We start from the raw sequence: 27,046 nt of genomic DNA on the forward strand, positions 1-27,046 counted from the left end.
ACCATAAAGCATAGGAGGTTTTAACATTGGATTTGCATTTACTTCTTATACAGCACTTTTGTACTCGAACATTCACACTTCGATGGATGCATCGGAGAGCAACTCAAGGTTAATATCGTGTCCAAGAATATCTGGCATATTTTGCAGATTCTACTTCCGATTGATCGAGGACCTGCTCTACCTCCTGAGCTACAGCCAGCCCACCTGGAGAGCACAGAGGAACTTGGAATTTTAATATCCAGCTAAGTTTCATAATTTTCCATTGCTTGTCTCTGCATTTTGTTTGCTGATCGCTGCTCTCCTGCCTGGTTCTGAAGGAGTTTCTTCCTGTTAAAATGGAGTTTTTCCTTCCGAAAACCATATTTACCTTTAACTGAACCCAAGTGGAGGATGAGAGTCGATAGTGGGACCATGAAGAAAGGCATGACATCCATGATGACGTCTTCTTAACAGTCTGTGAAGATCAAAAGCTGCTTCTTCTTCATTTTCACATTCAGGCTGCAGATGGAAAAAATAAATAAACAAAAACTTACGTTTCAAGACACAGACATGCTTCAAATTACATTACACTTTTATTTAACTGTATATTTGACTATTTTTGGGATAAAGAAAATAAAATAAAAAATAAAATAAAAACAGGTCCCCGACATGAAGATGGCCTCGTACTTCAGGAGGACGGAGCTGTTCATGGACGACATGAAACACGGGAACATTTCACTGAAGATCCTGAACGTGTCGGAGGAAGACAACGGCAGATACAGATGTTTCATCCCCAAGCTGCAGAGCAGAGTGAAAGCTGCTGTTGTTGAACTTGTAGTCTGCAGAGGTATGAAAATGCGCAGGAAAATCTGACGTGTATGGCAAACTTCACCGACGATATTTAGGGAGGAATAAACAAACATCAGCCTTCGGCCATTTTGATGAACGCATACGCCCCCTAGAGCGCGCTAACTTTATTAACAGCCACACAAATGGAAACCACACATCAAACATAAATGAACCATTTGCCTGTCTCCATAATTGAGCATTTTCTCTTCTTATGTCAACATAGTCGGTGAGAAGATTTGTTTTGTTGATGTTTGTGGTTCCAAACTCAAAGTTGTTTTTTTTCTCAATACAAACTTTCAGCCTAATTTTAATAACAGATTTTGACTGTTTTGTCTTTTAGATTCAAACTTTGCTAAAACCTCAACGACAGAGACGCCGCTGCAAACTCCAGATCCTCAGGACACGACTCCAACAAATGGTGAGAAAACAGTCCAACTCTTCTCTGCATCATCCCTGTTTGGAGTTTTTGTTGTGACCTTCTTGTCTTTGAGATCAGATCGACCTAGGGTCGCTGTGATCGTCACTGCCAATGCCTAATTATCAGTTAAAAGCTTGTACGTTTAGTAAAGCAATCACTTTACAAAAACACAACATTCGGTGAGCTGTAGTAACTGTCTTTCTCCCCTCTGACAAACACACGACTTATAACCGCGTCGTAGACCTGCTCGGTGAATCATCGCCATCGTGTCTGTTATAAACAAACCTCACACAGTCTGTTGGGTAGATAGCTTGTACTGGAAGGACTGTAAGGTGCTAGTTCAGGTTTGCAGCTACCACTCCCCGGAGTGTCGGCCAGAACACTGCTCAAGGCCCGGATGAATGTTCAGAAGGGAGACAATGAAGACACCGAGGATAGTGCAGACTCTTGTATTGACTTCACACAGTTGAAGGTAACAGAGGTTGTCAGAGGAGCAGGTATTGCATACAGGTTTAGGTGCGTGGGCATGGATGTGTGTGTGTGTGTGGTCTCTGAACGGAACAGAAAGAAAATGCTACGTTACTAAAGTGTTCACAACAATATCTCCAGAGTACATCAACATAAACACAGGCAGGAAATAAACCAACATCCCCTTTAATACCATAGGCCATATATTACCCACGACTCACACGTAGACCCCCTGAGAGAGCTAACCAGGTACACAGCTATACCCAACCACACGGCAGGAAAGTTATCTTAGCTTAGCTTAGCTTAGCACCCGCTAGCGGCACAGACAGAAACATAATCATTTCCCCCCTAACCTTGGTTACAGTCCCAAACACATCTTATTATCACATCCTCACACATCACCAACTTACGTTGCTCATTAACGCACACTTCTCACGGGATAACCAATTCTCTGCCAGTAATCTGGAGCAGAAAAGCTCAGGTGCTTTGCCCACGTCTCTCCCTGGACATAGTCTCTCATACAAAGCGGTGGGGTGACCTCTACTGGCCACTCTAAAAACTACAGGTGAACTAACAACTGAACAGAATAAACCCATAACTACGGGGCCTTTTGTACAGCCGCCCCCAAATGTATGAAGTACATTTGCTCACAACAAAAGGCAATTTTACAAACAAAGTTACGGTGATTGTCCTTTGCCTTCGTCCGGGAGGGCAGGCAGCACCACCAGCCTCGCCACAGGTCGGGTGAAGGTCCGGTCCTTCACCTTGATGTCAGCAGACCTGATGTGCCCGTCGGGACTGGGGTGGACTTTGGAGATGCAGCCCACGAGCCAGGAAGCACGAGGCAGCTGAGGATCTACGATCATCACCACCGAACCTTCTGTGACATCTGCGGGGGATGACCGCCATTTCTGCCGAAGCTGCAGGCTTGGAAGGTACAGCCGGACGAATCGAGACCAGAAGTGGTCAGCCAGCACCTGGGAGTGCTTCCACCTCCGGCGACTCAGGAGCTCTTCTCTGGGGTAAGCCACTTGAGGAAGTGCTCCGTCAGGCCGCCCCATCAGAAAGCAGTTGGGGGTCACTGGATCAGGATCACTGATGTCAGACGGGACATAACCTAGTGGTTTGGAGTTCAAGATGCCCTCCACCTCCACAAGGACCGTGTGGAGGACCTCTTCTTGAAGGGGTTGGGATCCTACTGTAGTGTAGAGTGCCGTCTTGACAGACCTAATCTCCCGCTCCCACACTCCCCCGAAATGAGGAGCCGCTGGTGGATTGAAGTGGAAGACGATCTTATGGGGAGCCAGGAGCTTCTGCAGGTCAGAGGTCATGGCTGCAAAAGCTGCTCGGAGTTCCCTTTCTCCCCCACGGAAGTTGGTCCCTTGGTCCGAGTACAGCTCAGCTGGAGTTCCTCTCCTGGCAATGAAACGTCGAAGTGCCATTAGGAAGGCATCCGTATCGATGGAGGTTAGGACATCAAGGTGGACCGCTCTGATAGTTAGGCACTTAAAGATGATGCCCCACCTCTTCTCCACACGGCGCCCGATTTTGACCTCAAAGGGTCCAAAACAGTCCACGCCTGTCGAATAAAAGGCAGGTTTGTAAAGGCGGAGGCGCGCAACTGGCAGGTCCGCCATCTTGGGAACAGTTGGTCGAGCTCTCCATCTGCGGCACTCAAGACAGGTCCTTTGAAAACGCCTAACTGCTTCCCGGCCTCTCAGGATCCAATGAGTGCGCCGAATCTCCGCAAAGACCCTCTCTGGCCCTGGATGGCGCAGGCGACTGTCGACGTCCTGGATGAACAGGCGGGTGACTGGATGTGTCGGATCCAAAACTAAAGGATGGGAGCTGGTAAAGGCGAGATCTTCAGAGCGGCGAAGACGTCCACCTACACGGATGACCTCATTCTCGTGGTCGAACTCAGGGGATAGTGCAAGGAGACGACTGCTGCGACTGATGGATTTCCCCTGCTTAAGGAGTCGATACTCCTCAGGGAAGCTCTCCTGTTGAGCTTCTCTCAGGACATCCATCTCTGCTCGAACATAGTCATAAGCCGATGAAGTTCCACCGCCTCTGGCCGCCCCATGCAACTGCGTAATAGCCGCTTCCAGCAGCTGTGTCCAGGTGTCATATTTGCTGAAGTTCGAAGTGGCGGGGTCAAAGGTGGTAGAAAATCCACAAAAGGTCTCTTTACGGAGCTCAGATGGGCCTGGAGGCTCAGCCAGGGTGCCACTTGGCTCTGGAGGCCACTGTTCCGGACCTAGGAGCAGGAAAGGAGGCCCTTGACTCCATCTATTGGGTCTGGTGAGCTCGAGAAGGGACTTCCCCCGGGTTATATCATCTGCGGGGTTCTGGGCTGAGTCCACATAGCGCCAAGTGTGCGAGTGAGTTAATTCCTGGATCTCAGCCACGCGGGTGCCAACGAAGACCTTGAAGTGGCATGACTGGGACCTCAACCAGGTGAGTACAGTTGTGGAGTCAGACCACAGCACTATTCTCTTTATGTCCAGAGTGAGCTCATTTTTAAGGAGACGGGAAAGATGAGCTCCGGAGAGGGCACCACACAGCTCAAGTCTGGGCATGGAGAGAATGCGTTTAGGGGCAACACGGGAGCGAGCCATCAGGAAGGCTAGATGTGAGCTGCCATCACCTGTCACTGTTCTCATGTAGGCCACTGCGCCATAAGCCTGCTCTGACGCATCACAGAATATGTGAATCTCTCTCTCACTAACTGACTCCGTGATGTGCTTTGGGAGATACGGGCGAGGAAGCAGGACTTGTGCAAGGAACGGCAATTCCTCTTCCCAGGTTTTCCACTGCTGGAGTAGTTCTGGCGGAAGCTGCGGGTCATCCCATCCCCTCTGTTGATCCCAAAGGCGCCTCACCAGCATCTTGGCTCGGGTGGTGTACGGTAGGATAAAGCCCAGTGGGTCGTATTGGCTTGCGAGAACCTTATAAATATTCCGCATAGTGGGGGCGCCATAACTGATTTTGCGGTGTCTGTAACCCAAGGTGTCCGTGGGGAAGTGCCAGCTAAGGCCCAGAGTTGGCTCAGAGGTGTCTGATTTGTCTTGAGTGAGCCAAAGTTCTGCACTTGTGGATCTGAGGTCTTCAGGTAGGTGGCCAATGGTGCTGGGTTCATTACTGGCCCACTGGCGAAGGACAAATCCAGCAGAAGACAGGAGGGCTCTTAGCCTGTCCACTAGGTCCCGGGCTTCTTCAGGGGTCGGCACGCTCTGGAGAAGGTTATCAACATAGAAGCACTGTCCCACAGAGTGACGTAGCGGATCATCTCCTTCCGTGTGGTCCCTGGCGTGGCGCTGCAGAGCAAAGGTTGCACAGCATGGGCTGCAAGTTGTACCGAAGGGGAGGACCTGCCATTCATAAACGGCCACCGGTTCCTCGGGGTGTAGATCCCGCCACACAAACCGCAGGAGGGAACGATCTTCGGGAAGAAGGCGAATCTGGTGGAACATACCTTTAATGTCACCACTGATGGCTACAGCATGCTCTCGAAAGCGAAGGAGGACACCAAGGAGCGATGCGCTCAGGGTGGGCCCAGGTAGAAGATGTTCGTTGAGGGCTTGGCCTTGGAACTGGAACGAACAGTTAAACACAAGGCGATCTTTGCCATTGTGGCTAACAAGGTGGTGAGGGATGTACCATGACTCATCTGCATGAGCAACCTCAGAGGGGGGCACCTTAACCACCGAACCGGCCTGGACCAACTTCTCTATCTCTGCCCGGTAGACCTTAGCTCGTTCTGGATCTTTCTGGAGCCTTCTCTCCACACTTCTCAAACTGGGAACGACAGCGTTAGGGCTAGCTTTAAGGTGTGGCATGTTCTCGCGGCGAAGGAGGGGGGTGGCATAGCGTTGGATGCCCTCGACATCTACACGAACTGTCTTCTGCTCTAGCAGGCTAACTGCATAGTTATCTTCTCTTGAACGGGTAACCACCTTGCCTTCTGGCACCGGGACAACATCTACCTGCCATAACTTCTCTACATGTTTGAGTAGCTCACTCACCTGGGGAGGAATGGCGGTCGTGAAGAGGCACTGTTGTGGCAGCGAAGAGGAACCTATAAGGCTGGAGGGACCCTGTAGTGTCCACCCTAACCTGGTGCGCATAGCGGCGGGACCACCCGGTGGACCAAGACGGACAGCTTCAGTTGGAGTGATGAGCTGTGGGTGGTCACTGCCAATCAGAAGGAGAGGTTTGACCTTCTTGAAGGACTGGAGAGGCAGGCCTCGGAGGTGTCTATACTTCCGCTGCAAGGACTCCACCGGGTAGCTGTGCTCGGCTAGGTCGATACGGGTGGCGGTGAAGGCGTTGCGGACTTTGTACTTCAGCTTAGGTTTGCCACCAGGGGAGATCTCGAATGAGACACATGATCCTTGCAGAGTTTGCACATCTTGCCTGATAGTGCGCAATGGAAGTGTCTCTGGGATGCCTTGAAGGTCAAGCTTCTGGGCAGCGGTGGGTAGCAGCATAGTCCTCTCTGACCCATCATCCAAAACTGCGTGAGTGCTCAAAGTCTTGCCATTATGGTGAAGGATGACTGGGACAACCTTTAACAGGACTTGGCCGCTCTCTGTAGGACGATCGAGGTACAGGACGCCCGTAGGATTCTCACCTTCTCGTGGGGGAGCAGACACTGAGCCATGTGGCTTTAAGAACTTCGAATTCACGTCGTGAAGGACCTGCAGATGACGACCCTGACACAGGCTGCAGGGTTTCTTGAGGGTACACTGTGCTGCCTGATGGGAGCGTGCGCAACGCCAGCACCTCTTGTTAGTCTTTATCCAGTCTGTGAGTTGTTCGCGACTCAGTTTGATGACCTCCTGACACTGACTCAGGTGATGGGCACGGTTATCGCAAAAGGCGCAGTAGGGTTGCTGCCTAGCTTTGTTTGGAGTGGTACCTGGTGACCTGGGTGAGCTCTCTGCACTGTGAAGGACCGCAACAGAGCGTCTGCTTGGTCTGACATCAGGCTTCTCTCTGGTGATCGCTGGGGTGGGCAAGCCGTCATAGTCCTGACACCAGGATTCGTACTTTAACCAGGTAGCCAGGTCATCCAGGGTGTAAGCCTGACCAGAATGGTTGTACATGCACCGACGGAAATCAGCTCTTTGCTCTGAAGGAAGCTTACTAAGGAGTCGAGCCACATGGGAGCCACACTGGAGTTCAACCTCCCCATCAGGGCCTAAAGTCTTCAGCATGCCCACGAGCGACTGGATGTGGAGAGAGAATCGCTCAAATGCGGCTGCATCCCCTCGGCGGATGTCAGGTGAGTCCATGACAGCAGCAATTCTTCTCAGGGCAAGCTGGTGGGGCTGCCCAAGCCTGTCGTTAAGAGCGTTCATAGTGTCACTGAAGGGCGTGGCAGAATGGAGGTAAGCGTCCGCTATCAACTTTGCTTCCTCCAGGTGTAGATGATCTAACAAGACTTGGTACCTGAAAAGCTCTGAACTCTCCGGGGGCAATAAGTTCTCTAGCGCCATCTTTAGACGAGCAAATTCCCCAGGATCACGGCGTGAGAGCTTGGGAATGCTTGGACGAGGCCCCCTGTAGGTCAAGAAAGGAGTAGATGAGGACGGGGATGGAGTTGGCAGTGGTTGCAATGGAGGGGGGTGTGCTCTCGGAGGCGGCGCTGGAGGGTAGGTGATCCTTGGCTGAGGAGAAGTAAAACCTGGCCTAGATTCATGTGGGGGGATGATCTGACTCTCCTGTGCAGCCATAGACTCCCTCTTCAGATCCTGGAGCTCTTTCAGCATCGTATCGATGCGGTCCGCAACTGGACCCTGGCTGGAGACAGACTCCTCCTTGAACACAACAGGAGGAGGTGGTGGAGGCCAGTCCTCTTCCTCTTCAGCAGGGGGTGGCTGGAGATGAACAGCAGGGGCTCTGGGCGGTGGACTGAGCTGCAGACTCTCTACACGGTCCAACAACTGCAGCAAACTAGCATGAAGGGCCTGGACATTAGCCAGCCCAGCTTTCATCTGGTCATGTGACTGCTGGAACAGGAACCTTTCACGTTGTATATCTTCTAATTCTGCTCTCAGTGGTGTGACATGACCGTGTGAGCGGTCATCAGAGGGGTCAGACGGAGGATGGTGGGAAGAACGGGTGTCGCCTCCTGTCTCACTTTCCTCCTGGTAACCTGCACCAAGCCCGGGAAAGTCAGTCTCATAAGCTTCATAGCGGAGGGGACGCCGTACATTACGCCGTGGGCGCGCACCAAGAGCTGAGAAGTTCTGAATATCATCCATCTTGTTAGGGTAGAAGCAGCTTACATCCGGCTCGAAGGACCATTAATGTTGGGTAGATAGCTTGTACTGGAAGGACTGTAAGGTGCTAGTTCAGGTTTGCAGCTACCACTCCCCGGAGTGTCGGCCAGAACACTGCTCAAGGCCCGGATGAATGTTCAGAAGGGAGACAATGAAGACACCGAGGATAGTGCAGACTCTTGTATTGACTTCACACAGTTGAAGGTAACAGAGGTTGTCAGAGGAGCAGGTATTGCATACAGGTTTAGGTGCGTGGGCATGGATGTGTGTGTGTGTGTGGTCTCTGAACGGAACAGAAAGAAAATGCTACGTTACTAAAGTGTTCACAACAATATCTCCAGAGTACATCAACATAAACACAGGCAGGAAATAAACCAACATCCCCTTTAATACCATAGGCCATATATTACCCACGACTCACACGTAGACCCCCTGAGAGAGCTAACCAGGTACACAGCTATACCCAACCACACGGCAGGAAAGTTATCTTAGCTTAGCTTAGCTTAGCACCCGCTAGCGGCACAGACAGAAACATAATCATTTCCCCCCTAACCTTGGTTACAGTCCCAAACACATCTTATTATCACATCCTCACACATCACCAACTTACGTTGCTCATTAACGCACACTTCTCACGGGATAACCAATTCTCTGCCAGTAATCTGGAGCAGAAAAGCTCAGGTGCTTTGCCCACGTCTCTCCCTGGACATAGTCTCTCATACAAAGCGGTGGGGTGACCTCTACTGGCCACTCTAAAAACTACAGGTGAACTAACAACTGAACAGAATAAACCCATAACTACGGGGCCTTTTGTACACAGTCAGAACCTGTCTGACAATCTTCTCGTTTTAAGCTTCTTCCGGTTTTAAAGTAACTCACTGACAGCTGTCACACTGTTAGTGACGGACAACACAGCACAGCTGATAACAGTCATTTCAGCTTATTCACATCCGCCAGTTTTTCATTAAAATTCACTGTAATCTGCACTAACACGCAGCTAAAGCGGGACACGTCGGCTTACCTTGTACGGGAGTCCAGACGGACAAAGCCGAGCACAGGAGAAAAGTCCGGAGTGAGAAAAAGGAAGAGTCCTTAAAGTAGAAGTTGTTCAGAGACATGATCGATGATTAAAAGTTCCGTTTTCTGACTGAAGCGAGTTTTTTGGAAAGCTGCAGTCCGATCAGTCCCTGCCTGCTTCGAGCGAATTGAATGAATGAGTTGCGAGGCTCACTCGCTGTTTAAAAATAACTCTAAGTCTCCGCCTACGGAGCGGTGTAACTGAGCCCTAGATGGTTATGAAGTCCCGTGATGTGATTACGCAGGGGAAACCCCACAGTGAAACCTGTCTGTCGCGCTTTGTCGCATCACCGAAATTACTACTTGGATCACTTAGAAACTCCGAGTCTCAGTTTGTAACTAGTCTGCTTGGTCTCACTTTCTGTTCAGTTTGAAGACTCAGACATTATAATGTGTCTCACTGATAACAAATAAAAACAAGCCGACCTGTCAGGTTGCTTAAGCAGCAGAGTGAAGCTGACCCCCCACCCACTTGAAACGTAAAGGCAAATAGGCGGAGCGGTTAGTGCTACGTTTGTGCAGATTTGTGCAGGTAAAATTAGCGTTTGTGCTGCTACGGTTTCCGAGATATTAAACTTTATTTTATAGGTCATTCAAAGGTCACCATCCCCCCAGACTGCTCCAAAACAAACCAAAATGGTCTACTTTTTTAGTGCTACGTTTGTGCTGATTTGTGCAGGTAAAATTAGCATTTGTGCTGCTACAGTATCTGAGATATAATGATTTTAATTATCACGGCCTATGCTGTATAACACCAGTGTCTGTGGCAGTGAGTTTCAGCAGCTGTGGAGTTTTGCACTTTTTCTAGGCTTGCTGCATATTAACTTTTATTAGTTTACACTTTAGGAACACAATTTATTCAGCGGAAAGGTTGATATTTCTTTTGTTACTAGTGCAGAAACGTACACAAGGTAGGCTAAAGTTTTTATTTTTTCTGTGGCAAAACTGAGTTTCATGTGAAGTGATTCACGTATACCTAAATTATTATTATTTTTTACATACCCAGTTGGCCTCTATGATTTTGTTTTGAATTATATATGTTCATTATTATTAATGTAGCTGTCTCAGAAAAAATGAAGTGTTTGCTTTGATAGGTTGTTACCTACGTGTAGAAAACTGAATATTCCACAGCACCCAGGCGAGGGATCTTCAACCTGCGGCTCTAAAGCAACATGTGGCTCTCCGGCCCCTCCACTGTGGCTCTTACAAGACCAAGTAAGTCATTTTTTTATTATAAAGACAACAAGAAAGGGTTCTGTTAACAGTTTTTTTTTTTAATGAAATATCTGCATTGACTATTCACTGAATGTACAAGGCTTTTAAAAGTGATTTAATGTTTCTTAGGTTCAAATCTGTTTACTGTAATTTTCAAGTTGGTTGCCCATCTTTCCTAATTTTCAATTATTATGGAAAGGACTCACGTAGCTGGCTTCATTTTAACAAATACTTTTTTCCGTTATAAAGCTTTGATGATTCATTGTCTTATCAAATCTAAAAATAAGCATTTTTATTTACATTTCCATAGCTTACACGATACAACAACTCATTTTCTAGATATTTATAGGCTCTTTCTTTTTTTAGGCTCTAGACAGGTTTTGTAGCAGCAGGGGGAAAAGGGGCCCTTTGAAATGAAAAGGATGCTGACCCCTGACTTAAGCCACCAGGTAAACACAAAACAAATACAGAAAAATTATTGACAGAAAAATGGAACGGGTACTTTCAAGGCTACGGGTGAAGGTGACTGGGTGTGTAAAAGCAAATATACATCAGACTGACAAAGAAAAGAGTGTTAAAAGATTTTTAATTTAGAACTTTAACTTTATGTGCAAAACTGAACTTACTGATAACACACACTAGCCATTTGAACACATGTAACTGTAATGAACCAAATAAAACAGAAAAATGCAGGCAGCACTCATTATACTGTGTATAACACAGCATGGGGTTGTATTTTTTTCTTTTCAGATGCTCCTGTCACTCCATTTCCCAGGTCGTCATAGCACTCCCACACATGGAGCTCTCCTGCAGTATGCAGTGTAATGCCCCAAACTATCAGTGGTCATCTTTCCATGGAAAGCAATTAATGCCCTCAAAGTGAACGACTTTCCTTGGAGAACCAGGTTGGAGGGAAATTCATTCAGTGGAAATTCTGTTTGGTTTGCAAGGTCAGTATCAATCCACACGATATCTCCAATGTTGTAGCTGTGAGTAACTGTCCCTGCACAGAGCTCATTTCCTGTGGTGCTGTCTTCTGTTTTGAATTCTGATGGACACAGAGATGGATTGGACAGTGGCCTGAGGCAGGTAGACTCAGGTAGGCCAAGTCCTGCTTCCACAGCCGTGCCAAGATGAGCCATACCAGACTCTTTGAGGACAGAGATGGCAGGAGAAACAAATGGCACTTCCCTTGTCATCCCTTTGCTGAGGTAGCAGTGCTGTGAGGAGCAGTGTTTGGTAAAATAAACACTTGAGATGTTCCTCATTGTCTTAGCAATTACAGCGGAGATATTGCACTGAGCATCGATTTGGATCGCAGCAGACCTCAACGAGACAGCTTCAAACATTACACTAAGCAGCTCTGCTCTCCTCCTGTAGGTTTGTTGGGTCACACCATCTGTGGCAATGGCTTTCACCAGCTGCAGGACTGGGTTTTCACTGTCTTTCAGAACAGCATTTTGAAATGTGGAGCTGTCACAGAAGGCACAACATAAGCACTGAAAAAATGCATCAAATGCACAGGTATTGAGCACAGAGATTGTCGATTCCCCTAATCTAATAGGCTGATGGAGGTTTCCATTTTTTAATAATCCCACTTTCACTCTTTTGGCCCCAAAAGTTTCATCTGCATGGAGCCATTCGGTACATGAAGAGAGGTAGGAAGTCCTCTTCCTTTTTTTGGGTGGAACAGCTAGGCCCCTCCAGTTCTCAACTGCATCCCCATCAGCCGGAAGAATGTTTGTGGCAGCATCAGATCCCACAAATGGGTGAGCATCCATTTTTATTTTGTCTTCTGCATTGTGAGTCGTCATGGATCCAGAATTGGCATCTGTGACTTTCAGTGATCCCACTGTTGGCTCATCTTTGACCTTTTCTTTTGCAGAACAAATCCGCATATTTCCCTCGATGAATGAAAGATGACGAGCAATGAAGCGATCGACTCGAAGAGGCAAGTTGTCATGTTTGAAAAGGCCATGTTTTATGTTTTTGAACTCAGCTTCAACAGTGGCTGAACTTGCTGTGATGCTGGTGCTTTGGAAGAGAGGGACCATTATTCCTGTCCAGAGTGGCAAGTAACTTGCCAGTCTTATTATATGAGGAATGATCTCAGGGAGGAAGTGAATATTATCTCTATCCCCGTTTGCTGCAGCAAGTGACCTGCTCTCCTCACATATTTCTGTTACCCACTGTCGTAGGTCAGTCTGGATCTCATCCACTGAATCCACTCTCTCACTTTCCTCCGTCTGTTCATCTGGAATGATGATGGAGTCTTGAGCAATTTGGGCTTTCAAGTATTTCTTGCACCTTTCTGAAGGAAGAGGGGCTCCAGAACTGTCATCACCTTCTGCCTCACTGAGGGCCACAACAGTGATAGCATGTAGGAGCTGTTTTGCATGGTCCAAACATTGAGACTGAAGAAGTTTTGCTAATGACCTGACAAAGAAATCTTTAACACGATGTGTTTTCTTCTTCAGGCAGTCCCACTGGCATATCATCTTGATGCAGTGCGCAACATCAACCCTGATATAACAAGGGGGGAGTTTGGCAGACTGGGTTCCAAGAAGGACATGAAAGCATTCATTAAGGTATGACTTCAGATCAGGATGAGGAGTGAAAGCCTTGACCAGAGCTCCCAGAATTGCCAGAGAAAAGTCACTCACAGCTTCCTTTGGCACAGGTGCACCTGCACGAATCCATTCTGTCAACCAGTTTGCGATGGCATTAACATCATGTTTCTCTGACAGCATTTGCACCACTGGGACACTGGGGCAATTGTTTTCTTTCAGAATACCTTGATAAAGGAAGATATGGCCAGATTTGCCATTTGGTCTCAGCAGTTTTTTCACAACTGAACCGGTTGCATCAAAACACACAGTTGGGGGAGATTTTTTTGACAATGTCTTATAAACATGCATCTGTGTTTGACTCCAGTAGTGACAGAAAAACTTGTCCAGTCCAATATCTCGGATGCTACCACTGTGAGGAACACTATATTTTAACAATTGCAGAGATGCAATGGGGTCCTTATCTCCTAATTCCAAGTCTTTTCTCTCTTGTTTGGCTTTTCGCAGAGCGGCCAAATTTGGAAGGTGGCTTGGCTCAGGATCTCCAACATCCATCAGATCTGCTGCCCTCGCTGACCTCCATACAGCTGGTTCCATTCTGCCCTCACACAGCTCTTTAGCGATCTGTTCACGCAGGTTTCCAGACATGAACCGCTTGGAGTGGCCAGTGTGCAGGGAGAAATCTGTATTTCTCATGAAACACTGGAGCACCATTGGACTATTAATTGCTGGCTGTCTGTCACATGACATTTCTAACTGGCCATGACACTCCTTACAGTCGCCTCTGATGTCCAGATATTTATTGGTGACAGTTGGATGGACCTTTGCTCTACGGAACACAAGTGTACATGTATTTTTGATCTTCTTCCATATAAGATCGTTGATGATATGAGTCCAAGTGCCAGGTTTCAAAATTGTGTATTCCCTTTTTTGGGTAGGAGAAAACTTGTCATTGTATTCAACCTTTTCAGGAATAAATTTAACCCAGTCCTCAAAAGGGACTTCTAGTTCAAAAGCTTGACAGTTTTCTTGTCCAGGAGAAATGCAATGTGAATCTAACTCTCCTTCACTATTACTTTCCTGATCACTGATTTCCAAAGCTGACCAGATGTTGTGTCTATTTAGCTTCACAAAAGTGTACAGGGCCTTTGCTGACATCTTGTCTTCTAGCTGCTGACTCAGCTCTTTCCAGACTGATGCAGCTGGAGTGGCTATTTTGCCATTTTGGACTATGGCCTCTTTTGAATTGCAAAGAACTGCAAAAATGGAAACCTTGTCTACAGATGGCTTTCGAGGCATCTAAAAAAAAACAACACACTGATTATGATGGAGCAAAATGTGATTTCTGAACTATATATACAGCCAGGAGCAACCCCTCCCCCAAGTTCTCCACTAATCTACACTTTCATATTTTGTGGAATTATTGTTTTTAAGATGGAGCTATTGAATTTGTGAGTTTATTAAATTGAGTCTGAGTATTTAACCCATGTACTGTACAGCACTTTAGTCCAGTGTGCTACATGATTTAAAGTGCTTTAGAAACTTTTTTCTTGGACATTTTTGAAAATGTTTAACATTGAAAAAAAAATCCTTTTGATCCAGACAGTTAGCTATATCATGTATTAACTCAGTAACTAAAACCTCAGTATTTTAAATGTAAGCTTACCTTGTTCAGAAATCAGATGAACGCTGTTCTAAGAATCCTTCAGACACAGTAATGCCAAAAAATAGTTTTTTCTGCCAGAAAATGTGTATTTGATGCAAAAGACTGCTAGCTTGTTCGTTTCTCAAAAAGTGTTCATGGGAGTGTAAAATGTTCAAATGTAGTTTTCAATAAAGTTTTTTTAATCCACTCTAAAAAAAATAAATACTCAAGCATTTGCATCGTGGTTTTATGAACAAAAAGTGATTGAAGTAAAGAAATTGAAGTTTAAAAAAAAAATACACTTATTACAAATTTAGCTTATTAAATACAACAAGAGGGTTTTTTTAACAGAACTTTATTGAACAAGTGAACACACAAAGTGAAAGGTCATTTGAAAAATACATTTTTCAGCAGTAAACCATAACAGGATATCTCAAATCATAGCAGCACAAACGCTAATTTTACCTGCACAAATCAGCACAAACGTAGCACTAAAAAAGTAGACCCTTTTGGCCCGTTTTGGAGCAGTCTGGGGGGATGGTGATGTCATCAGCAAAAAATATAACTTTTAATATCTCAGATACTGTAGCAGCACAAACGCTAATTTTACCTGCACAAATCAGCACAAACGTAGCACTAAAAAAGTAGACCATATTGGTTTGTTTTGGAGCAGTCTGGGGGGATGGTGACCTTTGAATGACCTATAAAATAAAGTTTAATATCTCGGAAACCGTAGCAGCACAAACGCTAATTTTACCTGCACAAATCTGCACAAACGTAGCACTAACCGCTCCGCCTATTTGCCTTTACGTTTCAAGTGGGTGGGGGGTCAGCTTCACTCTGCTAAAGTAAGCAACTCTGAACCTTCATAATAGAAAAACATGAAAGTCATGTTGACACAACGTGTCGTGTCATTAATGACTCAGCAGTATGTAGCACAGCATCCAGAGACTAACTTGGATATATGACTGTTTTAATCAATCCAATAATCTGTTAGATACAGAAGGTGAGTTTGATCATTTCTCTGTGAGATCAAAGCTGCAGCAAAGATTCAACGCTGTTTACAATGTTGTGATGATGTAACATCCTCCACCTGCCAGTATAAATGCTCAGACATGTCAGTGCAGAGAACAATGGAAGCTCTGCTGGTTAAACTGGTGCTGGCAGCACTGCACTCCTCCTTATAGTCAATACAGATATTTTATTTGTATACACCATGTATTACATCACTGCTAATAACAACCATAATCAGAGTCATAATAATATATTTATTAATAACATACCAAAGACGAGTAATAATATATAAATGACGAATTAACCACGTTTTAAATACCTTATTTATGCTTAATAGTGTGGCATTAATATAAAGTGCTACCATTATGTTTAATATATCTAAAAGAAAATCAGGACTCGTACTTCTGAGTTTCTGTGACATTAATTAAATGGATGAATTCTCAATAACAACATTGATTAGCTCCACAGAAGCTCCAACAACACGAACATCCTGTTTCTGCAGCTGTTTGTGCTTCACTGGAAGCAGATGATGTATTAATGGCAGCAAAGTTTGAGTTTTACTCTCACTTCTTCTTACAGCACACGTGTTTCCTACAGACTGCATGTAGCAACCACTACTTTTGGCCACTGCCTCTACTGGAAACTAATCTCACCGCAGTCGGCCTGGATAATCCAAGACTATTAGAGTGAAATAAACCTCAGTGGGTTAGGGTTAGGCCCATAAACTCAAATACATTAAGGGTTTCAACTAATCATTTAACGTTTTGGAGCAAAAGTTGGTCTCAGATGAAATTTATTGCTGGCAAAATGAATGAATTCAAGTTTTACATGAGTTGAAGCTGTTGGCGCCTTTCTGTGCCTGAGTACACATGCGCATCTCATATTTTTGGATGCTACGGGGTCTACTTTGCGCTTTTGCAAGAACTGAAAGCCACCTGCCCGTCTACCTTAATGAGAACGTGAGGCTTTTTATACCAGGAGCTGAATAGATCGTTCATCTCAAGTTTCTAAAGGCAAGTAATGTTTCTTTTATTATATCAGACAGTATATGTTTGAACAGTCTCAATTTGTCTGTTAGAAATATCACAACTGAAGTTCTTCGTATTTTTCCGAAACTTAGCATAGCATTACTTTCTTGGCTAAGAAGCCTTGTGGCTTATGGGTATGTGTTTACTATATCATTTAAGATTCCATGTCACAAACTACGTGCCATGTCACAAAACAATGAAAATCCGACAAACTTCGCTACTAAAGAGGCGCGCTCATATCTGACAAGCCTCCGCGACACCCCCTATGCGTATTTCATGAAGTGCAGTCTGTGGCCGCCATACCACCTAATGAAACAAAATAGGCTGGCTCACTCATGACCAACGGCAGCAACCCCCCGCCGCTATTTAAATAAAATAAAATAAAATAAAATAAAGTTCGGGGGCACCTGCTGCCGTGTCGTTTAATTTGTTCGAATCACATTTAGCCAATAAAATGTGTGCTTTAGTTTCTGTGTGAATGGGGTGGTGGAGTCCTCATGGCCAACGAGCTCCACTAAATGAAATATGAGATGTGACAATATCGTTTATATCGATGTAGTCTATGTTACATTATAATTATACTCGTGGAGCCGCAAGTTTGCCTCTCTTTCGTCCACTTTTGTCTCTACGCTGTGTTACTCCGCCTCTCTCCTTCACTGAACACAACTCCCCCTCCCCCATCGCTTCACCTGCAGGCAACGACAAGATGGACACGGCAGCTATCAAAGAGGAGCTGGTCGGTAAAAAGAAAACATTTGAAGATTACTATTTTAGTGCTGTCAGCGTAAAGTTAATGCCATAACTGCATTAACGGGGCAAATCTCCGTTGACTAGTTACCGCGGATCACCCCGTGCGTGGGGCTGGGTGGCGTTAGTGAGCTAACCGGGCTAACGCGTTGACGCACGGCCTAAAATCCTTTCATCTCAAAAATCGACAGTCTGCCTTATGTATGAATTCTGGTTGTGCTTCCTGACCTCGAACCAATTTTATGTGGTACACAGCTTAAAAAAATATGTCAAAAAATGTTTTGGTACGACTTTGGTAAGCTATGAAGCTGCACTGCTTGATGGATTGTTGGAGCATTACGGCTACCGAGGAGCCTCGCAGAGTGATACTACTCTGCTTCAACGTAATATTACCATATTATGTGTGTAAGGACCATAAATGGCACCTGTAAGAGACACGGTTACAAAGAGGATTTCAAACTCCAGGCTGTCAGTTGCGCAGTAGAACTTGGAAACAGAGCAGCTGCAAACTCTGTCTTTGTTATTATGCTCAGCATCTTTTATTTTACATTTTGACTGCACAATTGTGAGCTTTTTGTTATGCACAAAACAACATTGTTTTGGTTTATTTATGGAGCACCATTAATAAATGCACTGATAATTTAAACAGATGCTTCAGGAGTTTTATCCCACTCATACTCTCAATCCAATGTTTGTCATTCTAAGTTGTAAAACCAATCACACAAAATTATCCTTGGCTTACATAATACATCCCAGTATACTGTTGGTGAATTCCATGTAGAATACAATTTGTTAATAATAAATTAAACATTTGATGTAATGTATGTTTTGTAAATTATTTGTTTTACTGTGTTTCACATGGCATTTTACAAGGCAGAATCAGCTCACTTTAGTGAGCCAAAAAAAAATTAGGACAGGAGAAAAAAATTCTTAAGTCAGGAAGCTGGTGTTAGGGGTGGGTTTTTATAATCGATTCATCAATTAAAATCGATTCTGGCTTGGATAACGTAAAATCGATTCATTAAAATCCTGAATCGATTTTTTAATATAAATTTATTTTGTCTGAAATGCCAGAATCTCTGGTGACATCTCACAAAATTTCAAGAACCACCAAACAGTAAATGAGAGCAGGTACAGGGATTCTGCACATAGACTTAAACACACAGCGCGACCCGCGGATCAGAATCAGTTAGATGTCGCCTTTCTCACAGTCGCGGCTGAAAGCCGACAGCTCGCTGATCCGGGTCCGCGCTTTGTGTTCACGCCCTTTATGCGCTGATTCTAAAGCTGTTAGTTTGATCTCTCTCCAAACAATATTGACCGAACCAGCAGCAAAAGAAGATCCAAACGCTTCACATAAACATCGTCATGAATTCACTCTTTTACTGTTTTGCTTCCATTGCGATGCGCAGCTCTCTCTCTCCCTCTCTCCCTCCCCCCCTCCCCCCCCTTCTTTCTCGAACAGTTTCGCTTTCTTCATTATTCGCTTGCTTGTTACACAAGTCTACTGTTGCTTACAGCGCTGTCGGCCGCTGTTTTTTTCCCTTTTACATTCTTCCGAAAAGAAAACCTCATTTCTGCTGTTCAATACTGAACAAATTCAAACTTTTTAAAATTATTCAAAATGCAAAATGTTTAGCCGTGTCTCTAATAAAACCGCTGTAACGTAAGAGGTAATGTTGATTAATTAATGGTTTTCTTTCGTTTTTGATGTACTGCAGAATATTTTTATAAAATCCCAGGCCAGGAAAATCACCTACATGTTTTTCTGTGTTTTATCTTCAGCTACTTTGACACAAAGGCATCTGCTGTGATGCTCACACCTTGGATAAAGTCTTGAGAGTGTCAGCTTCCTTTTTATAGATACAAAAATATGTAAATGTCCTGATCTGAATTATATCTCTGACTGTCAAAATTTCCCAGATTTAAATCGAATTGAATCGAATTAAATCGAATCGTGGATCGAATCGATTCGGGACCTTGTGAATCGGAATTGAATCGATTCTAGAAATCAGTGACGATACCCAGCCCTAGCTGGTGTTTTATTTTAAAACTAATTGCTATTTTTATTTATTTAGAGAATTAAAAGCCAACTCCAGACCACTGCTTGTCCTGATTTATGAGGGACTGATGAGGAGTTGGTAAGGAGAGGAATCAGAACAGGAGTGCCCGCCCCCCGCCCCAAACACATTATCAGGTAACAACAGCCAGTTTCTTAACAAAAGCATTTCTGCTCTGAACTGGAAGAAAAAACCCTGAGTAGAAGCTCACATCAAGAAAATAGCTCCTCAGTTCACAGTAGCATTGCTCTGCTAACATGCTAACAACACATTTGAGCTACTCACCCTTCCTGTGTTGAATCGTAAGCGTAGGCAAATCACTCAGGACTCGCTCACCCCCTCCCTCCTGTGCTGAATCATAGAGCGAACGAGTCACTCACTCACTCACCCCCTCCCTCCTGGCTCACAGCTTCTTCTTCTTCTTGGTTGGCACCAATGTTAAGGCGCATTACCGCCCCCTGGCTCACAGCTCAGTGGACATTTAGATGAGAAAATATATATTTAACACAGTTAAGGAAAATACTAATAAAATAAAAATAAACAAAATAAATGTTTATTAAGCAGTTTTGATAGGAAATTGCTTAATTTTAGAAATGTTTTTGCTCTTTTTTGCTCTATAAAATAGTTTTTTTTTTTAGAATTATTCATCTGAGTAGTGGGATTTACATGAAAGGAGAAACAAATTAAGTTTGAGTGAAAATGTAAATTTTTTGCACTCTCTGGTCAACTGACTCAGTGAATCAAATGACTCAAAAAACACAATTCACTTTGGTGAGTGACTCATTAAAACTCGATTCAGTAAAAAGAATCAAATTTACCATCACTACTTCCCATGCTCCTGTTAGTGATCCTCCATCTGGATGGATGAGAACAACCTTCTGAACAATCTAGCAGGAGATGGCCCATATCTATGGGACTGATTTGTGCTAATAACGCCCATTGTATGGACTGATAACAGCCGAAGCGGGTGAATAAAGTCACCCAGTAGCTAGCTGTGCCATTACCCAGCATACACCACTCCCTCCATAAATGCAATAAACGATACAAAAGTAACAGCCTATAATTAATGTATCTGCTGTATCTGCTGTTTCTCAGGTAGTTGTTTACATTATATAATTTATTGTGTTTTGTATAGGTCACTACAATGTGATTTTGGAAATGTATAAATATACGAACAACAGGCTCTTCCGCGGCAATCTCTTGTGGTCAATAAGCAACGGTTAGGGAGCTCTATAGTATTCAATGAGAGGACCCTGCACGTCAATTCTCGACGCGAGGGGGTACCCTGTGCGTCGATAAGTGAAGCAGAGGGAGCCTGACCATGCGTCACACGTTTGACAAGTTGGGAGTGAGAACGTGTTGGTTAGACCGTCCCATTTCACAAGCCTCTCACTTCAGGCCTTAGCAGTCTTTGAGTATGCGGCCCTTGTGGACCGTTAAGGCTGCAGACCGTGAACTGGATACAGCCACTGTGCAATTGCCAGTACTAAAAAGCCCTCATGCCTCCTCCTACTCATGTGTCCCTAAAGGAAAGCAACCCAGAAAAAAAATCACTTGACCACACTATCCAAGCTAACCACTAGGAGATGCTAAAGTGTTAAATGTGCAGATAACATTACATGATCATTTCTGGAGCAGTCTTCAGGTTCTCCATATAGTAACATGCCATTTTTGCTCCTCGTAAAAATGTTTTACTCCTGGATTAAAATATTTCTGTTGGATTTAATTCAGAGTCAGCTTTTAAAATAAGAACAGCGCATTTTTACATCAGGAGATAACAACGAGTGAAAAATTGATTTCAAAATATACTAACAGCTCTCCAAGTAAGACTTAAGCTTCATGCCTGGACGTTTTCATTTAACTGTAATCTCAACAAAACCGATTTGTTCTGGAACAAGTAAAACACTGAAATAAACAAGACATATTTTGCAAATATGTGATGTCTTGATAAATCAAGCAGATATTTGAAATTTACACATCTACAGTCTCACCTGAAAATATGTTTATTTTGTGTTGCAGAAGCAGTAATATTTCAAACTTTACTCATAGTATTAGCCGCTATCCTCCACCAGTGGTGCATTTGAGTTTTGGACGAAATGCAATCTGGGATAGTTGGTTGCACAGAAGTCACAGATCACCCACTTTGCTAGGAAATGTTTTGCAATGTTTCTAGGATTAACACTTTCTTGACACAATGTGCAACAGGCTTTTTTCCCCCTTTCCTTTGGTGGATGCCAAAAATGATGTGCAGATACGCACGACTGTAAAAGGAAGTGCACTTTGCTGGAATTTACTCCTACAATGGATATTGTAAATGGCACTATAAAGAAAGAAGAAACTCTTGTTTCTATGATAATGCAGGAAAGCCAAAAAAAAGAAAAAAGTGTTAAAAGACCAGTATGACCCAGTTCATCACCTGCTATGTTGCCCTGCTGAATGCCAGTTACGAGTCTTCATACAAAATACTTTGCTTTTGTAATGTCATCCCCAAGAGGTCTACTCTTACTTTGGAAGAAAAACAGAATTAAAATGATGTTTTATCTTTAGTCATTATTTATTTATTACTGCAGAATGAAACATGTAGCATGTTTGTCCACATGGTCTCACTTTAACATTATAGAATGTATAGGACTAAAAGGAAATCCAGTTCCTGTTTGCTGTTACAGTGAATCAGAAAACAAAAAAAGGCCTGCTAATACTGGAAGCTGATGACACAAAATCTGGTGGGTGCAGCAACTCTTTGCATCGGCTCAGCATCATTTACAGAGTAAAGGCACACATGGATGGACGTTGAGTGGAACACTTTACATCATTCCATTTGCCTCCTGTGACCAGAAAAAACACAGGAGACAGTTAGAGCAACTGTTGACCTGAAACTGGCAATTACTTTCTTTGTTTTAAAGAAAGTAATGCAAATGTAATAAATGTTGATTTTAGTATTATTAATAAACAGATAATTGTAAAGTCTATAAACTCAACATAGTCAAGAGGTCCAGTTCATTATCTCTGTATAGTAGAAGTGAAACCTAGCGGCTACAGCCCCTAGGTTGGCATCCACTATTCAAACCTTTTACTTGTACTAATATATATGGAATTAACCTGCTGTCATTATCAATATCATCTGAGTTTTAGCTTTACTTGATGTTTTGAAGTCTCTTAAGTGCTGTGGAATCTGAGAGACTGTGGAATGCACTAGTAAAGTCCCCTTTAGGATTTAAACAGCTAGTTATCATTTATGACTTGCCACATTACAATGTTTATTCAGACAGCTCAGACATTTCAGTAAATAATGTTTTAGGGAATTACCTCCACCATGATTTATCTCTATACAAGCCTCGTTACTTTCCCAATTGTCTGGTTGCCCTGGTTTCCATGCTGAAAATAAAAAATGACTGCCATCGCTCCAGAGCCAGAGATCATTCTAAAGATGAAATAAAACAGAGATTTAAAAGTTCAAAGTGTCCTTCTCTCATTAAGATCAGCTTTTATTTTGGATAAATTACCATCTGGCAATCAGTGCCTCCAATCCATGTTCGTGTGGCATTCAATGATGCAGCTCTTATCACCTTCTGAATGTTTTCATTATCTTCAGCATTGTTTACCGATGCGAGGTGTGCTTTCATGGCCTGACAGTTTTTCTACAGTGGAGATGAACAAAAAGACACACAGAAACTCAAAAGGAGATGGTTGCTGGAGAACAACGTGGCTACTTGAAATAAATATCTGGACCAAAGGGACTTATCTGCAATTTGGCAACTCAATCATAGATGTAATTTTTCACACTTTCAATCTGGTTGCATTTATTGGGAGCTCTTTAGGAAGTTCACTGGCAGTAAGCTATTTGTACACTACTAGCATGTCAAAGCTTAAAAAAAAAGTCACAGTTACTCTGTAAGGAGTTTTTATTTGCAGAGGTGGAAGTAACAAAGTACATATACTAACATTATTTTTTATTATTATAACAAAAGATTAAGTTAGCTTTGCAGAAAAAAAATATTTAGTGGAAATGTTCTTCAAAGAGTTACTTTTTACCTTCTTACTTTGAGTACATTCAGAGCCTGTACTTTTTCACTTTTATTTGACTAAAGAAGTTGAATTAGTACTTTAGCTTTTATCAGAAAAAAGCACAGCAAACAAAGCTCTAGAGAACTCATAGCTAAGTGAAAGTAGAAGGCTCTGCCTCCATGTTAGTAATATGGACAAAATGGTGCTAAGAAGTTTTGAGATGTAACGTGTCTTCTTTCTAGGTCTTGCGAGTAGAATGATTTTAAAATCAATTCTTGATTTAAAAGGGGACCAACGAAAATAAACTAATATGGGAGAAATGTGGTGTCTCTTTCTAGTTCATCTTAGTACTACTGCTGCAGTGTTTTGGATCAACTGAAGGTTTTTCAGGAGTTTTCAGAATAGCCTCTTCTAAACCCAAGAAGTAAAAAAAAAAATAAAATAAAATCATGGACTAGCTATTCAACATCACTCTGAGATGAGGGTGTTGCAGTGTGGTGGCACCTTCGTTTACAGGCTTGCTGCATTATATATTTATACCTTTTAAATTTGTTCAGTGATTCTATCATTTTAGCTAAACCATAGCATTGAGATATTTTATAAAATAGTAATATATTTCTCATTTCAGTCTTTGTTGCCGCTCTTCATTTATATTACTTTGAAACTATCGTCACATCTTAATGATCAAAGAGTTTTCTACAGACAAGAAGCTACCCCACAGCTCTACCTATCTGTAAAACCTTCTTACTGAATGCTATTGATGTGTTTTGTTCTTTAATAAAATTAATCATAATACATGTAACTGATTTTTAGAATACCGTTTAATGCCATTTTTAAAAATACACAGCAAATTCAAAAGTGTTAAATTTTTTGGTGTTAATAGTCTCCTTGCAAAAGTAGAGTTAATTTTACTCTAAGCAGAGTCACATTCTTTTAATGTAACTCTGAGGTGTAAAATGATAGTAGTTAAAATCGAGTGTTAAAAATGAGTGTTTCTCTGTCAAATCTGGAGGTGTTACAATGGAAACATTAACTCTTGACCTCATAACTCTGAACTCCTACAGGGGCTATGACACCAACAGAGTAAATTCACAGACTCCGCCCTCAGCACGGCTCCAATCGAAGCTGAAGTGAAGCCGTTTCAGAACATTTTGCTCTACATATTTGAGTTGTTTGCCATGCTTGGTAAGTCATTTTTTCAAAGATTGTTTCAATTATTATTAGCTTTTACTTCTGTGGCTCTTTGGAGTTGAGACAAAGCTGTGTGAAAGGCATTAGCCATGTTGCTCGCTGATAGCATAACATTCTGTTTTAGCTAGCTGAAAGGTATTGTTTGCGGGCAAATACCACAGCCTTGAAAAAAAGCTTGCATGTGAATTTTCAGTCAAACGTTTGGTCAAATACACCTAAAACAATGTCTAGAATGTGAAATGTTGGTATAATGGTGCTACTTGAAGCCTGAAAACGATCGCCCATAAAAAAAAACCAAAAAACGAGCAAACAGCAGTAGCTGACGTCCTGACTCGATTCTACGGTAGCATAGATCCCTCCAGAGTTTTGTGCACACGGTTTAGGTAAAAATGAAAAAGGTTGAGGTTTTACATTTAGTTCAGTATTACCTGTTGCCTGTGTCCTTGTCTTTTGGGAAAATACTTTACACAAGTAATGGCTCAAAGAGGATTCCTTTTTTTTTTACTGTGCTGCAATTGTTTACTGGATTATTTGTGCCATTAATTAGTGTCAACTAATTTTTATTCAATCTCCACACAGGATATGCTTGTGAAGATGGAATATGGGGGAGAGCAGAAGTGCGTTGAAGTTCCACAAAGGGATGAATGAAGGACATGCATATTGTATTGAAGAAATAAGTGATGAGAACGCTGTTATTTGCATTTACCATGTCAGACCTTTTGATAAACAAAATTCTAATGAAAGTGAGAACATGTATACTGTTACATCTTTCAGAAAATGTTTTGAAATTGTGGTGCACAGTTCAGAATAAATGTTTTTCAAAAACCATTGCATCTTTTTAGTAAATGTTTATTTCCAAAAGAAATTTCTAGAAGTTCAGAACAGTAAAATTCCCGCTTTTTAGAATGAATTTGAAGATAACTCTTACGTAGTTAAACTAAAATACTCTTTGAGAGTTAATATATAAACTCTTAACACCAAGTGTTAAATTATCAACTCCAGACAGATTTGGTGTTTAACACTAAATCAGAGTTAACGTACCAACTCTCCAAAAAGAGTTAAATTAACACTCTCTGGTGTGGACCCATATAGACACTTTAATAGTGTTGAAATCAAATCTGACAGTGTTAATTTGGACATGCTGGATTTGCTGTGTATGAAGTCCAGAGTATGTTACTGAAATTGTCATTAATACATCTTCAATCTTTGTTATATCACAATTTAAAGAGAGGGAAATGTAAAAATATGCAGAAGTAATTTCTACTTGAAATTACTCCTGCATATTTGTCAGATGGAATGATCTGACAAGCAAATTCTACAATAAATATGCCTGTTTAGAAAACAGTGTTCAGTGCAGAGCTGCGTTCATGAAAATACCAACATCAGAATATGACTCTATTTATCTTCGGGTAACTGGGGTAAGCAAACTAACTGTTGGCTTAATGTCCAAAGACTAAGCACAGTGTCAACATTTTTGAGTGAATCACAATCCTCTGTCTTACCTCAGCCTCAGCCCAGGTCATCTGTACTGAAACGTAATGGAAACAGCGACCTCCAAACTCACTCCAATTATCAGGGCAAGTTGCTGCAGATGGGTGAAAAATTAGTGAAAACAAGCAGAGAATTGTGAGTAATTGTATGATATTGTGTCATCATGATAAGGCTCCCTCTTTGCTTTTCTCTGCATATTTACTTTGACTCTGTTCACATGAAGTGTTTTACTCTTTCAATTATTTTTTTTTCCTGACGAGAGCACAGCCAATTTGTGAGGATTTAATCCTATGTCAAGAGTTTAGCACATTAGCTTAAACACCTGTACTCACCATCAGCTCTGGCCAGAGCAATTAAGGCACAAACAAGCAGAGACACAGTCAACATCTTTTTGAAGACGACGGAGACAAAGAATATGATCAGTGAGCTTAAAAAGAACAAATACAGAAAAATTATTAATGATCATGGAGTGAGTTAAAGTGTGAAGGAGAAAATTGGGGCAAAGAGTCACAGTAAACCTGCAGAAGAAGGATTCACTCGGTGGCTCTCCTGTGTGAATCTGTTGGACCAGAGGAAAAAAAGGATCTTATATACACTAACTTATCTCCATATCTGTGTTTAGATAAGTCTTCTCATCTGTGTATGACCCTTTTTTTTATCAGTTTATTGGTCAACAAATCAAAGGGCAGCACATCCCACACTGTTGGTTTTTCAAAAGTAAGCATGTGAATCACAGAAACTCAAGGTCTTCCTTCTATGTTTCCTCAATTCACATCTTGTTTAATCCCAAATTTGATAATGACACACAGAATATGCTCAGAACCATAAACAATATGAAATCATTATTTTTTAATTAGGGTATAGATTATCTGCATATTTTAAGATGACTTGTGGAGGCTTACTGCAGATTCTTTTTGCTATATAAAACAAATAGCGGTGGATGGAGCAGCTACAAAGTCTGCTTTTCTGACAGGGTTTGTTGATCAGGTGGTTTGAAGAAGG

The 27,046-nt window shown here is 42.8% G+C and overlaps 3 protein-coding genes and 3 long non-coding RNA genes across 12 annotated transcripts in view; 2 read left to right on the forward strand and 4 right to left on the reverse strand.

The window, feature by feature from the left end:
• The window catches only part of LOC113018990 (myelin-oligodendrocyte glycoprotein-like), a 30,648-nt gene extending 21,359 nt beyond the window's left edge, over positions 1-9,289 (reverse strand). For 2 of the 6 annotated variants that reach the window (XR_013906293.1, XM_080298722.1), the window contains exon 1: positions 9,026-9,284. Coding sequence is in view for 2 of the 6 variants with exons in the window: in XM_080298722.1 (XP_080154848.1) it covers positions 9,026-9,122 (97 nt within the window). In the remaining 4 variants the exon portion in view is untranslated. Of the gene's footprint in view, positions 1-367; positions 778-9,025 lie in introns of all 6 variants that reach the window. The other 4 variants (XR_013906296.1, XR_013906295.1, XR_013906294.1 and 1 more) reach the window with 4 other exon arrangements.
• Positions 551-7,986, reverse strand: LOC145426292 (uncharacterized). The gene is made up of 2 exons (XM_080299937.1): positions 2,125-7,986; positions 551-1,797 (listed from the first exon to the last, which is right to left on the reverse strand). The coding sequence occupies exon 1, from the start codon at positions 7,984-7,986 to the stop codon at positions 2,392-2,394; it is 5,595 nt and encodes a 1,864-aa protein (XP_080156063.1). The 3' UTR covers positions 551-1,797; positions 2,125-2,391.
• LOC145425576 (uncharacterized) lies at positions 8,172-8,818 on the reverse strand. The gene is made up of 2 exons (XR_013906297.1): positions 8,615-8,818; positions 8,172-8,287 (listed from the first exon to the last, which is right to left on the reverse strand). It is a non-coding gene; the product is annotated as an uncharacterized LOC145425576 (long non-coding RNA).
• A 1,725-nt stretch (positions 9,290-11,014) lies between the features above and the next one.
• On the forward strand, positions 11,015-14,743 carry LOC113014917 (uncharacterized). Its single transcript, XR_013903279.1, has 5 exons — positions 11,015-11,507; positions 11,677-11,820; positions 11,918-12,065; positions 12,182-12,676; positions 12,774-14,743. It is a non-coding gene; the product is annotated as an uncharacterized LOC113014917 (long non-coding RNA).
• A 7,149-nt stretch (positions 14,744-21,892) lies between these two features.
• Positions 21,893-26,702, reverse strand: LOC113009154 (ladderlectin-like). 2 transcript variants are annotated; one of them, XM_080298748.1, is made up of 6 exons: positions 26,563-26,702; positions 26,377-26,471; positions 26,056-26,138; positions 22,861-22,995; positions 22,664-22,778; positions 21,893-22,182 (listed from the first exon to the last, which is right to left on the reverse strand). In XM_080298748.1, the coding sequence occupies exons 2-6, from the start codon at positions 26,429-26,431 to the stop codon at positions 22,118-22,120; spliced, it is 453 nt and encodes a 150-aa protein (XP_080154874.1). In that variant the 5' UTR covers positions 26,432-26,471; positions 26,563-26,702; the 3' UTR covers positions 21,893-22,117. The 2 variants fall into 2 exon arrangements, with proteins under 2 accessions (XP_080154874.1, XP_080154875.1); XM_080298749.1 differs by having other exon boundaries at positions 26,377-26,431; positions 26,563-26,650.
• LOC145425581 (uncharacterized) lies at positions 24,425-25,381 on the forward strand. The gene is made up of 2 exons (XR_013906303.1): positions 24,425-24,547; positions 25,133-25,381. It is a non-coding gene; the product is annotated as an uncharacterized LOC145425581 (long non-coding RNA).
• Positions 26,703-27,046: the final 344 nt, after the last annotated feature.

This window comes from Astatotilapia calliptera, chromosome 3 (genome assembly GCF_964374335.1).
Source record: "Astatotilapia calliptera chromosome 3, fAstCal68.1, whole genome shotgun sequence".
Lineage (NCBI taxonomy): Eukaryota > Metazoa > Chordata > Actinopteri > Cichliformes > Cichlidae > Astatotilapia > Astatotilapia calliptera.